This window comes from Aspergillus fumigatus, chromosome 4, assembly GCF_000002655.1.
Source record: "Aspergillus fumigatus Af293 chromosome 4, whole genome shotgun sequence".
NCBI classification, from domain to species: Eukaryota; Fungi; Ascomycota; class Eurotiomycetes; order Eurotiales; family Aspergillaceae; genus Aspergillus; species Aspergillus fumigatus.
In genome coordinates, this window is record NC_007197.1 from 2128013 (window position 1) to 2141534 (window position 13522).

The 13522-nt window shown below is 49.6% G+C and overlaps 6 protein-coding genes across 6 annotated transcripts; 3 read left to right on the forward strand and 3 right to left on the reverse strand.

Annotated features, from left to right (window-relative positions):
• Positions 1–78: 78 nt before the first annotated feature.
• AFUA_4G08220 (putative cytochrome P450 monooxygenase) lies at positions 79–586 on the reverse strand (the record flags this gene model as incomplete). The annotated part of the gene is made up of 3 exons (XM_746911.1): positions 79–411; positions 495–505; positions 550–586. The coding sequence occupies 3 exons, from the start codon at positions 584–586 to the stop codon at positions 79–81; spliced, it is 381 nt and encodes a 126-aa protein (XP_752004.1).
• Positions 587–823: 237 nt separating this feature from the next.
• On the reverse strand, positions 824–2303 carry AFUA_4G08230 (aldo/keto reductase family protein; the record flags this gene model as incomplete). Its single annotated transcript, XM_746910.1, is given in 8 exon segments — positions 824–876; positions 936–1111; positions 1298–1441; positions 1464–1722; positions 1765–1873; positions 1935–2064; positions 2080–2136; positions 2179–2303. 8 exon segments carry the CDS (start codon positions 2301–2303, stop codon positions 824–826), a joined length of 1053 nt encoding a protein of 350 aa, XP_752003.1.
• A 2100-nt stretch (positions 2304–4403) lies between these two features.
• Positions 4404–5794, forward strand: AFUA_4G08240 (zinc-dependent alcohol dehydrogenase family protein; the record flags this gene model as incomplete). Its single annotated transcript, XM_746909.2, has 4 exons — positions 4404–4565; positions 4643–5032; positions 5097–5543; positions 5599–5794. The coding sequence occupies 4 exons, from the start codon at positions 4404–4406 to the stop codon at positions 5641–5643; spliced, it is 1044 nt and encodes a 347-aa protein (XP_752002.2). The 3' UTR covers positions 5644–5794.
• A 276-nt stretch (positions 5795–6070) lies between these two features.
• AFUA_4G08250 (putative raffinose synthase protein Sip1) lies at positions 6071–9179 on the forward strand (the record flags this gene model as incomplete). Its single annotated transcript, XM_746908.3, has 2 exons — positions 6071–6373; positions 6477–9179. The coding sequence occupies exons 1-2, from the start codon at positions 6179–6181 to the stop codon at positions 9177–9179; spliced, it is 2898 nt and encodes a 965-aa protein (XP_752001.2). The 5' UTR covers positions 6071–6178.
• Positions 9180–9273: 94 nt separating this feature from the next.
• On the reverse strand, positions 9274–10732 carry AFUA_4G08260 (uncharacterized protein; the record flags this gene model as incomplete). The annotated part of the gene is made up of 3 exons (XM_746907.2): positions 9274–9867; positions 9918–10118; positions 10196–10732. 3 exons carry the CDS (start codon positions 10730–10732, stop codon positions 9274–9276), a joined length of 1332 nt encoding a protein of 443 aa, XP_752000.2.
• Positions 10733–11073: 341 nt separating this feature from the next.
• On the forward strand, positions 11074–13422 carry AFUA_4G08270 (YeeE/YedE family protein; the record flags this gene model as incomplete). The annotated part of the gene is made up of 3 exons (XM_746906.2): positions 11074–11184; positions 11237–12645; positions 12706–13422. The coding sequence occupies exons 2-3, from the start codon at positions 12358–12360 to the stop codon at positions 13420–13422; spliced, it is 1005 nt and encodes a 334-aa protein (XP_751999.1). The 5' UTR covers positions 11074–11184; positions 11237–12357.
• Positions 13423–13522: the final 100 nt, after the last annotated feature.

The following is a 13522-nucleotide window of genomic DNA, read 5'->3' on the forward strand; positions in this document are numbered from 1 at the left end:
GGCTGGTTTTGTTACAAGGAGATAGTGCATACCCAAGGGCTTACGTTCTATGTATTGCATCTTATTAAATAGCAAGTTTCAAACTGGCAGTGACATGATGACATTGGAGTCTTTTCTTGTTTTGGTGGCTGGTTTGGCTTCCTGGCTGCTTCTCGGTCTCTGTTGCCTTTCTTCCAGTACTGGTGTTATGATCTCCGTCGCTTCCTTCAGTTCCCAGCAAATTTTACGGCAGGGTGGCAGGGTGGCAGGAATTTGGCCACAACAGGGCGTATCAACCTGGGCCAAAGCTGAAGATTCTCGGCGGGCAAAGAAGGTATCCACGGTATAGCCGACAGTGATACGCAGCCAGTCTGGATTACGACAAATCTTGTATGCAAGGAGCCTTTTGATGAGAGCTGGGCAAGCAGGAGACTGCACATGAGTTTAATCTCGCTTGACACAGTTCTCTACTTCTTCATACGCTCGATCAGACAGCAGGACGCAGTCTGCTGGACCCAGTAGCCCTCTGCACGATCGTTCAAAGAGACTTCAGCAAGCCGATGGACGTACTCATTGTAAGAAGTGTATCCGGCTGACGCATTCTCATCTTGGAGAACTAAGCTCTTAGCACCAGCCTCATCCAGTTAGTGTCTAGATCGTTACATACATATATAGGCCACTCAGCGTCTATAGGACATTTGACCGCTACGACAATCATGCGCTCTCACTTTCCCTCAGCTCGCTGCATGCTCCTCTGCGCGTCTCCCGGCTCCCTCAGCACTCAATTCCCCAAACACATCCACATCCCAGCGGAACGGATAGTTATATCGTTGATGACGGTTGACTAACTTTGCACCCAATTGCTGTTTTTCTGGAATTTTTCCATGAGGTTCCCCTCTGATTGTTAACAACCAGTCTGCTTCTTCACTTCTACGTGAGGTGTGACCGATGACGACTCTTGTGCCCCGCGAGCCGTACTTTCCAAGGAAGAGCTAGAGAAGCTCTATCCAAAGGAGCTTCAGCTTCAATTGGTCCAGGTGTTCCTTCGTCAGGTTGAACGGACGCCGGTCTCCTCGCGATTTCAGAACGCGGGCCTCGCGCCATATTGGCCGAGTTTTCTAGGAGCTTCGAACTCCGCCTCAGGGAAGATGAAGTCCGATGGAGACGTTCTGATCAGTCAAAAGGCTAGTCTGAGGACACGGTCCCATATATACCTTGAAAAATTGCTCTCAAAACTAGATGACTTGACACTTTGTGGAGTAGCAGCGGAACCACGGTGGACAGCCCAAAGTATCAGCAATCCCGATGGTCAGTTCACTTCGCCAGCAGGTACGAGGATTTAGTATACCGAGGTCCACCGAAGATATTGTTGCCCAGAGGGCTGTACGCAGCAGGTAGGATATTCTGGGGAACAGTCAACAAGATGTGCATGCTATTGTAGGTTATTGGTGAGATATAGATTCTCTTTCAGTAACCCAAACGACTTGGGCTGAAGGAGGTAAGGATGCGCCTCGATCTGGTTGACTGCGGGAGGAATGTCTGCCGTGTTAAGTAGTTCCTCCATCTTCTCAATGGTGAATAAATTGCTGACTCCAAGACTTCGAATCTTGCCAGCATTGACTAGCTTCTCCCTCGCTGCCCAAGTGTCACCGATGGGAATGTCCACTAAACGGAATCGTTTGTGACCGGGTCGAGATGCTGGAATGTGTCGTTGGTAGGTATGAAGGATATGGCCCAGTGGATCTTTTCACCTAACAGCAGATATCCGACAAGAGTGTACCGAACATAACAGATACAAGTCCAGATAATTCGTCTGTAGATCCTTGACTGTTTTGTCGAGCGCTTCTTCGACATGGCTCGGATGGTGGTGCGTATTCCACAGCTTGCTCGTTAACTGCAGAGTGATATGAGATAATATATCAGAAGCAATTGAGTCTACTATGATCGGAACCAACAAATATCCCCTCTCGGGGCACACCCAACTTCTTCCATCCCCGTCCTACTTCAGCTTCATTCAAGCCGACAGCAGCACTGTCGATATGCCGGTATCCCACGCCGCCACGCGAAGAGCCGTCGCGACGACATCTTCTACATCATGACGCGCAGATAGCTGTCAGGTCATTAGCAGCAAGATTTATGTAGCTCGAACGCATAACTCTACTAACCTAAGTTCCTAGACCGACAACAGGGATCTCATACCCAGAATTGAGCTTGAATTTACGTCCTAGGGATATCACAGTTTCGTCTTTAGGTCCAAGCAAGATACGTAGGGTATGCAAGCAGTCACCCAGAGATGAGATGAATAAGAAAGGATCGGGTTTCATCTTGGTGAGGGGATGTGACAGGCTGCTGACAGTTTTACACCTTCATGCAATGTAGATCTCACTCAGTGATCAGACTATGTGGATTCTATACGAAGACATCTACTGTCAGCAAATCTCTGAGCAATGGGTCTTACAAGAGAGCTTTCACTTCGTCATCTAATGTGTCTGCTTAGTTGGGCTATGATAGCGCGGCGCCCTGAAAGGAAGCCCTTTCCTATGATATCCTCGTCCGGACTTGACAAGCATCCACCAAGATAATGCAAATTTCTGACTTTGGGCTTGTTTTGGTCTTTATCTCTCCTTTGACTGCCAGGACGGAACTACCTATATGAGTGTTTATTCTCCATGAGAACCATGGATACACCAACAGGTACACCTCACGTTCAATGACCGCTAATAGCAGATGGCCTTTCGTGAAAGATTTGTTTGCTGAACCCACTTATTATCTGTTCACTTTACTCTAGTCGCCTATTCCATGAGATTGGTCGTTATCGTGCTATGGTCCGTGTGGCTAAGAGAGTAACTCAGAGACCGTCTATCAGGGATATATAGAGCCAGGATGTCAGGCAGATGGTCTATCCAGCAATCGCTGTGTGAAGATAGAGTACAGGGAACATCAACTGTTTCTACTCTGTTCCGAAGCTCATCCACTTCCACTTCCTCTTGTACTTCCCCCCTAAGGTTTGGTTTTGCTTCAAGCTGGAAAACGTCTCAAGAGGAAGGAACCACGACTCGTCTCGAGTATCTCGCGCTTGTTGGTAAGTTTAGTTGTTCATAGCCAGATAGACTTTTTACTTCCAATACGGTTGCCTTAAAAACACCAGGATCAATGTGCATGTTCAAGACTCACAAAGATCCCCTAGAGTACAAGTGTAGAATTCTTCATTCAGCATTCACAAGCGAGTTCGCGGAGGGCCAGGATGGAGAGTAAACCTTCTCAGACACGACTGACGGGACTCTTGCGCGCTTTGTTGAGTGGGCATATCTAGGCGACTATCAGGCATCAGTGATCAGCAAGGATGTGGAGCTTGATAACCATCTGCAGCTGGCTCATCTCCAGCTTTAAATTTTCAGCGATGCATGCCTCATTGCTGAACTAAAGCAGTTGGCTTATGAAAAGCTCATTGCATGCTTCAAGGATATCAACAGGCCCCAAACTCTCAATCAACAACGTGCGATTAGCGCTTCCTTACGAGTCGCATTCCTCAAGGTCCCGTTGGACGACAGTCTTTCGGAATGATTTGGAGGTGGGTAACATGGAAAAGCAGGGCAGTTGGTATGAGCCATTCAAGCTGCGCGGAGAAGTCCCGAACAAGAAGCCTCGATGTCCCAGGCCAGGAGGGCTAGTACTCGATATTAGCCTTAAAAGCATGCTGAGTGATGGATTATTCTATCAGATTCTGAAACCAAAGCAACCGACCTGGCAATTGACTATCGGTTCGTGGATTTGCCAGAGTGGGGACAGTCTTCTGGATGAATCAAGTTTGGGGACGTCTTCGTTAGCTTCGTCATAGTAGAAATGTTGGACAAATAGTAGCGCATGCTTTAGATCCCACCTTCTACTAGGGAGTACTCAACCTCCACGCGCTGGTGATTATTAATCGAATGAAACGATTAGAAATGTATCTCTTAAGATGCAACTGCCGGCCATCGAAGACTCGGTGTTTGAAGGTATCCACACTCACTTATCCCTTGAGCAGCTTGAATAACAACACACCTTATTTCAGAAGATGCATGGCAGACGTTGCCGAACAATTTCCAGCAGACTGAGCACAGGTGGACCGGATTTATGAGCAAAGTTTAACGGAAGATCCTCAAGAAACATCGATGATTTGCTTGTCGACCAAACCCAATTATCTCGGATATGCCTCGGCACCGTTAAAGATGGCCCGATTCGGAGAGTTATCAGTGTGCCGTCATAGCAGGTGGAGCTCTGCCTTACGTCAAGGACTAAAGGTCGAGAGCTTTCGAGAGCTTGGGTTAGAGTTATATATCTGCTTCAGGCCTCCCTGGTCAGTACATTTCTAGCTAAAAGCCTCCTTCGATCACAATATTCCTTCAATTGACTCTCCTGAGAACTCGACGCCTTACGTACGGAAAATGGCTCCCTCAACTATGAAGCAGTGGGTTGTTGCGGATAAGGAGAATGGTTTCGATAGTCTTAATTTTAAGGAAGGTCCTGTGCCTAAGTGTGGTGAAAATGAGGTGCTTGTCAAGCTACGCGCTGCGTCGCTCAACTATCGTGACCTGATCATCCCCAAGGTGCGTCGCTTCATCTACGCTCGAGACAGCATGAGCAAATCAGCCTTTTGTCACGCACATTTCTGATGCTTCTATAGGGGATGTATCCCTTCCCTATTAATTTCCCCGTTGTCCCCGGTTCCGATGGTGCCGGCGAGGTCGTCGAGGTCGGGTCGAAAGTGACCCAGTTCAAGAAGGGCGATAAGGTGGTGACCTTGTTCAATCAGTTACACCAGTACGGTCCTGTTGATACCCGGAGCACCAATTCCGGTCTCGGTGGCGTCCTTGATGGCACTCTTCGCCAGTACGGTGTTTTCAACGAAAATGGCCTGGTTAGGGCTCCCAGGAATCTCAACTTCCTTGAGTCGAGTACCCTTACCTGCGCTGCCCTCACCAGCTGGAATGCTCTGTATGGCATGAACGCTCTTAAGCCGGGTGAGATTGTTCTGGTACAAGGAACGGGGGGTGTCAGCATGTTTGCCCTGCAGGTAAGTCTTCACCTGCCTACTTGAGGAGAGAACACACGACAAGCTGATAGTGTTCGTGGGATAGTTCGCTAAAGCAGCTGGAGCTACTGTTATTGCTACAACTTCCTCTGATACGAAGGCCAAGAAGCTCAAGGAGCTTGGAGCGGACCATGTCATCAACTACAAGACGAACCCCAACTGGGGCGAAATTGCTCGTTCCCTGACTCCCGACAACGTCGGTGTCGATCACATTATCGAAGTGGGAGGCGCCGGAACCCTCAGTCAGAGTTTGAAGTGCATTAAGTTCGAGGGCACAATCAGCATCATTGGTTTCCTCGGAGGAGCCGATCCCAAGGGTCAGCCTGGCATGCTTGAAGCACTCAACCACATCTGCACCATTCGAGGTGTATATGTCGGAAGCAAGGCTTTGATGAACGATATGATCAGGGCCATTGAGGTAAATGACATCCACCCGGTCGTTGACGAGAAGGTTTTCCGTCTCGATCAGGCCAAGGAAGCCTATGAATACATGGTGAGTTGTCTCTCTTGAATGTCATTGAGAATAGGGTGCTAACGGCAAGAAATAGTGGGCTCAAAAGCATCTTGGAAAGCTGGCAATTGAGATTGAGTAAAGCGAGCGTATCAAATTATGCGACGCTATTAATAAGAAATACGACAACGTTGAATGGACCTGTTGACTGCATATGTACTACCATAGCCATTGCACTATCTATATAGTGACCTAATAAATGCCAATGGACGCATGATGCTGTTTTAGCCATCTCCACCTTTCACTGGGTAGTTTTTCCAATCTTTTAGATTTCCTTGTCTCAATTTCCTTATCGACTTGCTGACACAAGATGACAATATCAACCTTTCTTTTCACTATCTGCAGCACGGATAGGAACACCAGCCATGAAAAAAGCTGGAGGGGCGTCGCTCTGCACCTTCCCCTCATCTTGCCCGCAACACGCCACCGCCGCACAACAGCTCATCATGCATCATAACGCCATGACCGTCCAGGATCCCTCTCTCCTGATTTGCACCCTTCCTGGAAAATGGGTCCTCTTCACACTACTTCGTACTACTGCAAAAGCAGTGATGCTTCTCCACTGCTTAGTTTCATTCTTGTCTTGATATTCCCGAGCCGCCCAGTCTACTCTTGAGATGCAGGTCAGCACAAGGAATACATCGACTCGGCCCATTATCGGACCGGGTCGCCATCAGATGCCGTCACAGCTTCAATTCTACCGTCCCGCGCAAATGAGTTTGTTTGCACGTGTGACGTGCTATCCGCCTTTGGGGCAGGTCACTGGTATACCAAGGGTACAGAAGGCATTGCAGTCGGAAAAGGATGATACGGTGAGCTATTGCCTTTGGTTTTGTGTTCATCTAAAGCTTGCGGAGAACTATTTTCTTCTTGTCCGTTTTATAACTACCAAACAAATGAACTAATGGACAATAGCTTCGCTTTACTGTGGTAATTGAGTCAAGCAGCTTATTCCCAGAACAGCCATGGGAGGCCCAGATTTGGCATAATCTCGGTAGCTCTGAATGGTCGGCTCTCCCACTGAAGAGATGTGAGCCCATCGTAGCTCCCTTGATGAACGGGGACGAGGAAGATTACAAGTACCGTCGGTATGTCTTCTCCGAGGAAATCACCCTCCCTGCTACCGCGGGCTATGTGCACTTCACAGTTCGATTTCGAGCCACTCCAGAGGCTGAATGGCAATGGGTGAATCAACAACGTCATATTAATGACGGGGAGCTGGTATTTGCGGCACGGGAATCCCAGTTTGACTCGGGTGTTTCTCCATCTGTTACTATGGATCCCGCTCGGGCACCGTCGTATAGTCCTTCTGCGATGACACATGGAAGTACGTCAAGAGCTTCAGAGAGAGTGGGATTTGACAAGTTCTTTGATAATCTCTCGACTGATGTCGAGGTCGAATCGCGTACGAGTGAGGCCCCTGCATCTCTTTTGTGGAGCCTTTCTGGATCAGTAGAAGCCGCCAAAGAGGGCGAGTCGGGGCTCAGGCGAGTCTCTTTGGGCAAACCATCCTCAATCGCTCGTTATTTTGCCCTAGTACGGGTATGGATTCCATGGCTTGGGCCTAGACATGGGAAGAAGAATTTCAGCTTGACAGAGGATGCCGTATTATGTTCCTTCCTGCGGACTGACGGTTCTCATTTGGTTCTTCTGGCGGTCTCGGGGATTAGCGATGTCCTGACTGTGCTTGCTTCGAACGAGAAAGGGGAAGTCGTGATTAAGGCCAAGTCTGATCACACTGAAGCAAGCAAGTTCCAAGTTCTTGCTTCCGCCGCTGATGATTTCGAGGTAGCAATGAGCGCTGTAATATACGAAGCTCGGAAAATGGTCAGGCCGTACGCTACGGAGGGATTGTCTGATCGATCACCGACTCCAGTCTCGCCCATGGACAACGATATTGTGGTGGTCGAAAAGGACCCTCAGGCGCAATGGATGTCAGAGTGGTATGATGGGTTGGGTTACTGTACTTGGAACGGGCTGGGACAGAACCTGACCGAAGAAAACATCCTTTTCGCTCTTAACTCCTTGAAGGAGAAGGGAATCGAAATTCAAAATCTGTTTATAGATGACAATTGGCAGACTCTCGACAACGAAGGCGAGTCACAGTTCAACAGGGCGTGGACACGGTTTGAGGCAGATTCCAAAGCCTTCCCACAGGGATTTAAACGAGGCATAGAGACCATCCGCCAGAAGCATCGGAATATTCAGCATATCGCAGTCTGGCATGCCCTCTTTGGATACTGGGGTGGAATCTCGCCCAACGGGGATCTTGCCCGAGCCTACAAGACCAAAGAGGTGCAGATTACAGATCCGGCCACAGGAGGGACCGTTGCGCACGCCTCTGAGAAGGGGTCATTGCTGGCTATTGATCCTGAAGATATACAGCGCTTTTATGATGATTTCTACAGCTTTCTATCATCTGTTGGTGTTGATTCGGTCAAAACAGACGCTCAATTCTATCTTGATCTGCTGAAAGACCCCGAGGACCGCAGACGGTTTATGAACGCTTACCAGGACGCATGGTCCATTTCCTCACTGAATCACTTCAGTACAAGGGCAATCTCGTGCATGTCCATGATACCGCAAGCCATCTTTCATTCCCATCTCCCAACGAACAAGCCTCAAATTGCTCTGCGCAACTCAGATGACTTCTTCCCGGAGATCCCGGCATCTCACACATGGCATGTATTTTGCAACGCACACAATGCCCTCTTGACACGGTACCTCAATGTTCTGCCAGATTGGGACATGTTCCAGACGTGCCATCCCTACGCTTCGTTCCATGCAGCTGCACGATGCCTCTCGGGCGGTCCGATATACATCACCGACGAGCCCGGCAAACATGGCCTACCGGTCATCAACCAGATGACCGCGCCCACTATTCATGGATCAACAGTCATCCTCAGACCTAGTATCGTGGGACGCACGCTAGACATGTACCACGATTACAACGAAGGCAACGTCCTCCGCATCGGCACATACACTGGGTGGGCCAAGACAGGCAGCGGCATTCTGGGACTGTTCAACATCCACGCCGCGGGATCATCTTGCATCGTACCCTTGCGCGATTTCCCGGGCATTCACGCAGGCTCAGATGGCCAGTACATTATCCGCGCGCACACAAGCGGTAAAATCACCGAGCCGATACATCCCTCCGACGACAAGGCCCTCGTATCCGTTGTACTCGAGCAGAAAGAATGGGAGATTCTCACGGCCTACCCGACCAAATCCTTTACCCTCAGAGGGAGTAGAGGCTGCAATGCGGACGGCTCCAGGCTCACCCATGTCGCTATCTTGGGTTTGCTGGGTAAGATGACTGGTGCAGCTGCCGTGACGAACAGTGATATCATCATGGCGGAGAACGGCCGGCTGCGTTTCGACGTCAGCCTCAAAGGTCTGGGGACTCTGGGTATCTACTTTTCTGATCTGCAGAATTGGAGTATTGCTCGAAATTTCATGGTGACTATCCGTGGCCGGGCTGTGCCAAGAAAGACGGTCTGGAAGGAAGGAGGTGCCCATGCTAAGGTTCTAGCGGTTGATGTTCAGGCGGCGTGGAAGGCGATGGGATTGGATAGTGGTTGGAGCAATGAGGTCCTTGTGCAGGTCTTTGTTGGATGATTGTTCGTGTAGTCCGGATAGGTTTCGATCAGCAGGAATGAAATGCTTTGCCCCAGAGTCCTGTTCAACTGTAGGTCGAGGGACCCAGAAAATCCTACTCGACAACGGCCCTCCACCCCCGTCTCGGTACAAAATGTTTCACACCTTCATCCTCCAATACATCCTTCCCCAGCCTCCCTGTGACCACACTCCTTTCAACTTCAGGCCCACGAACATAGAACGGCTCGAACCCTAGTTCCTGTCCAGTCCGCAGGTTCCGCTTACGCACCCACCTCTTCTTTCCTGACCCAGATTCAGCTGATTCATGCTCAGGCACAAACCCAGAGTTCACACGGTCCAGTGTGGCAAACCATCGTCGCTGGTGGATGGAGCCGATCGTGTTGGTGGAACCGGGATAAGCATTGTTCATCCGGATCTGACGGTCTATGGCGCTCTCTGGTTCGGAATGGGAGGCCATGGTGTCTGCATCTGCGTCTACAGATTGATCCTGAGGTTCCCTGTCTGGAATTTCGGAGTCTGAGGAGGTGCTAGGCTCCGGACGGGTTGTTGATGAACGAATAGTCCGTCTACGTCTCTTTCGAGGAATCCGTGTAGACGGCTTTGCAAAGTCAAAATTCTTGTCTAGCCGGAGGATGATGGTATAGTTTTCCGGAAGACGCGTTCCATGAAGTCGGAGGCGGATTTTATTCTGTTCGTGATCAGTTATCGTCAGGGCTGAGGGAGGGTCATGTCACTTACGTTGCGAAAAGCCTCGCGCAGTTTCTCACTTTCAGTCTTCTTATATACATGGGAATGAAGTGATGAGTCAGAGAGTTCTGACCGGGAATCGTCTGTTTCAACTATTTCCCGCGCGGACTGGGAAGGAAGAATCTCGTATTCCCCCGTGTCCCAGATGATCATGCTACCTGTGTTTGCGGATGCTGTCTCAATTAGGTGGTTCTGTAGGTTCAACGGCTGTCAGATTAATGCAATGCAACATGCCTCACTAAGAGCCAACATACCCAAAAACAATGTACCCGCGTCTCAGTCGCATTCCGGTTCAACCGCCGGCTGTTGGGATCACCGGGTAATCCGTACATGATCGACCAGCTGACAGAGCTCGTCTCCGAAAACTGTAGTCGCAGGTCATAGTGCGGTCCTGCGATGGGGTGATCGTGTTGATGAATCACAAAGTGTCGGCCGTTTGGATGCAGGTTTCGTTCATACAGCTCTACCCAGTCTCTGATCGGCAGCCGAGGCACTTGGGGTGATACTGGACGAGCACACCTCGCAAGTCTGGAGGAAAAGATCTTGAGGTGGTCTGTTACCTCTACTAGGCCAGCTTCGATGGCTGCGAGGCTTGGTTCAGAGCTGGGAAGTTTTGAATCTGCCGTCACGGACGAGAATGAAGGTGCTGGCTGGTCGTCCGAAACTTTCTTGTTCCGACCCTTCCTTCTAGGTGGCGAGACAGGCGCATCTAGCGTAGATAGTAACGGCTTCCCATCCTCGAGAACCTGATGGCTAGTCGAACTGGACTGTAGTTGTTTGTGTTCCCCGTTCAGACTGCGCTTCATGATGCTATCACATATGAACTGGAGGGGGACTGCTTGTGGGCCTCTGAAAATTCATCACATGAGCGTTTGCAGATGGCATTCCATGGGCTACATATTCTTCAAGTGCCCTGTCGAAATCTACACTTGCCAATAATTATGAGTGGAAAAGAGATGACAATGTCAAGGGCAGATGATGATCATCGGTGTTATGTATTGCTTAGTCATACTGTTCATGTCTCTATCCACCATTATATTTCACATTCCTTCACTCCATGCTTTGCCAACTATCTGCAAAAATACAAGTGCAAGCAAATATATCTAATTGATCCTGAAGTGTCGTCCCATTGGCTTCAATGGCTTGAAATCGCCATACCACCGTCGTCTGAGCTTGTCTAAGCCAGCCAGAGCTTCAGCTCCTCGGTGATAGCGACCGTTCCATGTACTCAAGGACGCTTCCTTGGTGACAAGGCTGGGTCTGAAATGGATTGACAGCAAGACAGAATAGGTAACTAATGCGAAGTTTAGGTCTTTACATGCAGCAATCTTGCGGACTATCGTTGGAGTTCCCACCATCCTCACAACCCTTTGTTTGGAGACACCAACTCCTCTAGCATGGACTTCCACGATCAAGGAGATGAGCAATTCGCTCACCCGAAAACATGAGACGCTTCGTATGAAACATGCGTGGCATGAATGGAGACATTGGGGAGATGACTTGACTTGGTCTCTCCGTTCGCCCTTACGTCTTGGCCGCTAACTTATCATTATAAAGTTGTCTGTATTGTTGATTTGTTGTTCTGTGCTTCAAAGTCAATGTAATATTAATACAACCCAGCTCACATATGCGCCAGTGTTTGCCGACAATTAGGCTATAGCTCGTAAGCAGTTAGTATTGCGGCTGTCATATGCGCCTCTCATGTAGGTCTTATGCACCAACTATTGATCACCATGAGAGCTAACAAACACTCGTCCTGAACAGACAACTTGCATCGGACCTACTCTGCTCTTTGTCTTATTAATCTTTCCCAGGCACAGGTTTCCCAGCCAGCAGCTCAGTGGAGATGTCGATCATTTTGATGAAGACAAGCCATTCCAATGAAGTCCGGTTCGGGGACCAAACCTTACTGTAAAAGTCCCGACTCCCGGAATACCTTCACAATGAGATGTGCTCGGACTGCCCTTCTCCAAGCATCTTATTAGAGAAAGAACCTCTCGTATTCTCGGGGAATTATCGACTATTAAAACCTTGAAGTCTTTGGTCCTCAAAGTAGCTAGGAGTCAGAATGCTGCCCCTTTGACGATCGTTATTCATGATGCTTCAGTTCGGGGACCTGCGGACAGTGGAGAGGTTTCTCCAACCATCATCCATGGTTTGGAAACTGAATAAGTTGCTCGGGGACCATTGACAATCGTCATTCACGGGGGAGCAAGACAATCGCCGAATAAATCTTAAAAGAGTGTCGGGAACTGACTATGGCGCATCTACGGCTTTGTGAATTTGCTCTTCTTCATGGTGAATCCCTTGAGAATCTACCAAACGTCTACGACAGTGGACTCGAGAATCCATCCTTTGAATTCGTGGTATGAAAGGAATGACCTCATTTCAATCGACAATCTAGAGTGATTGAATCTGGCCAACGGTTGCAATGTTCACGCCCGTCCACACCTCCCTCGGAGCTCTGCTGCTCTTCCAGAGTTCCTCAGGCCTCCTTCTACATAATGGAGCTGTCTTTGGCATTTCGTCCTTGTTGTCCGGATGCGTTTTCAATCCCAGTTGTGATAATGTCCCCATAATCGCAGGGTTAGTCTCCAGCGTGGCCCCGATCTATCTGTTCGCGCCGTCCCTGATACCAACATACCCACCTGCGCCGAACTCGTGGGCTTCCGTGGCGTCCACATTTGGTATAGGGTTCCTACTGGGCTGGGGAACAAAGGTAAGTCGCCCACCACGATCTCTTTGATGAGACTGCTTGCTGACAGGGACATTGAACTAGAATGGTCGCGGCTGCACATCAGGCCACATGCTCTGCGGTCTTTCGCGCCTGTCGCCCCGCTCACTCATCGCAACAGCCATCTTCTTCACCACCGCCCTGCTGACTGCAAATTTCGTCAACGGAGGCCAGAATATTCCTTCCTGCCCGTCTGGAATACCCTGTTATACCCCAGTGTACCCGTCGACCGAGGAGCTCGCGTTCATGGTCACCACCACCGCTCTGACACTCGTGACGAACTTTGTAATTGTTCCACGAGTGCTGGACCGGTCGAAGAAGTCGAGGACGATCTTTTCGTACCTGGCCGGGCTGCAATTCGGCCTGGGACTGTTCATCTCTGGAATGGCTGATCCGGCAAAAGTCCTCCGCTTTTTCGCCGTGCTTACCGATCCAGCTCGCTGGGATCCTTCACTTGCGCTCATCATTCTGTTTGGAATCGGTCCGTCGCTTGCGACTTACTTGTCCGTGAAGCCTGGACAGAAGAAGGGAGAGAAACAAAAGGGAGAGGAGTCTGCGAAGCCTACCTTGGCGGATAACTGGAAACTGCCTACATTGACTGTGGCGGATATTGACTGGAGGTTTGTGACTGGGGCCGTGGCGTTTGGTCTTGCCTGGGGCTTACGAGGGGTATGCCCGGGTCCTGCGATTCTGCGTACGGTGGTCCAGCCAACATGGGGCCTTGTCGCGATGACAGGGTATATGTTGGGCAATCTTTTCTAAAAGTAAAATAGGCTGGTAATATTCATTCATGCAGGCCAGCTGCAAATCTGCTAGGTTGAGGTGTAGAATATCACTCAAAGCTCCTTCAGTACAGGATGGA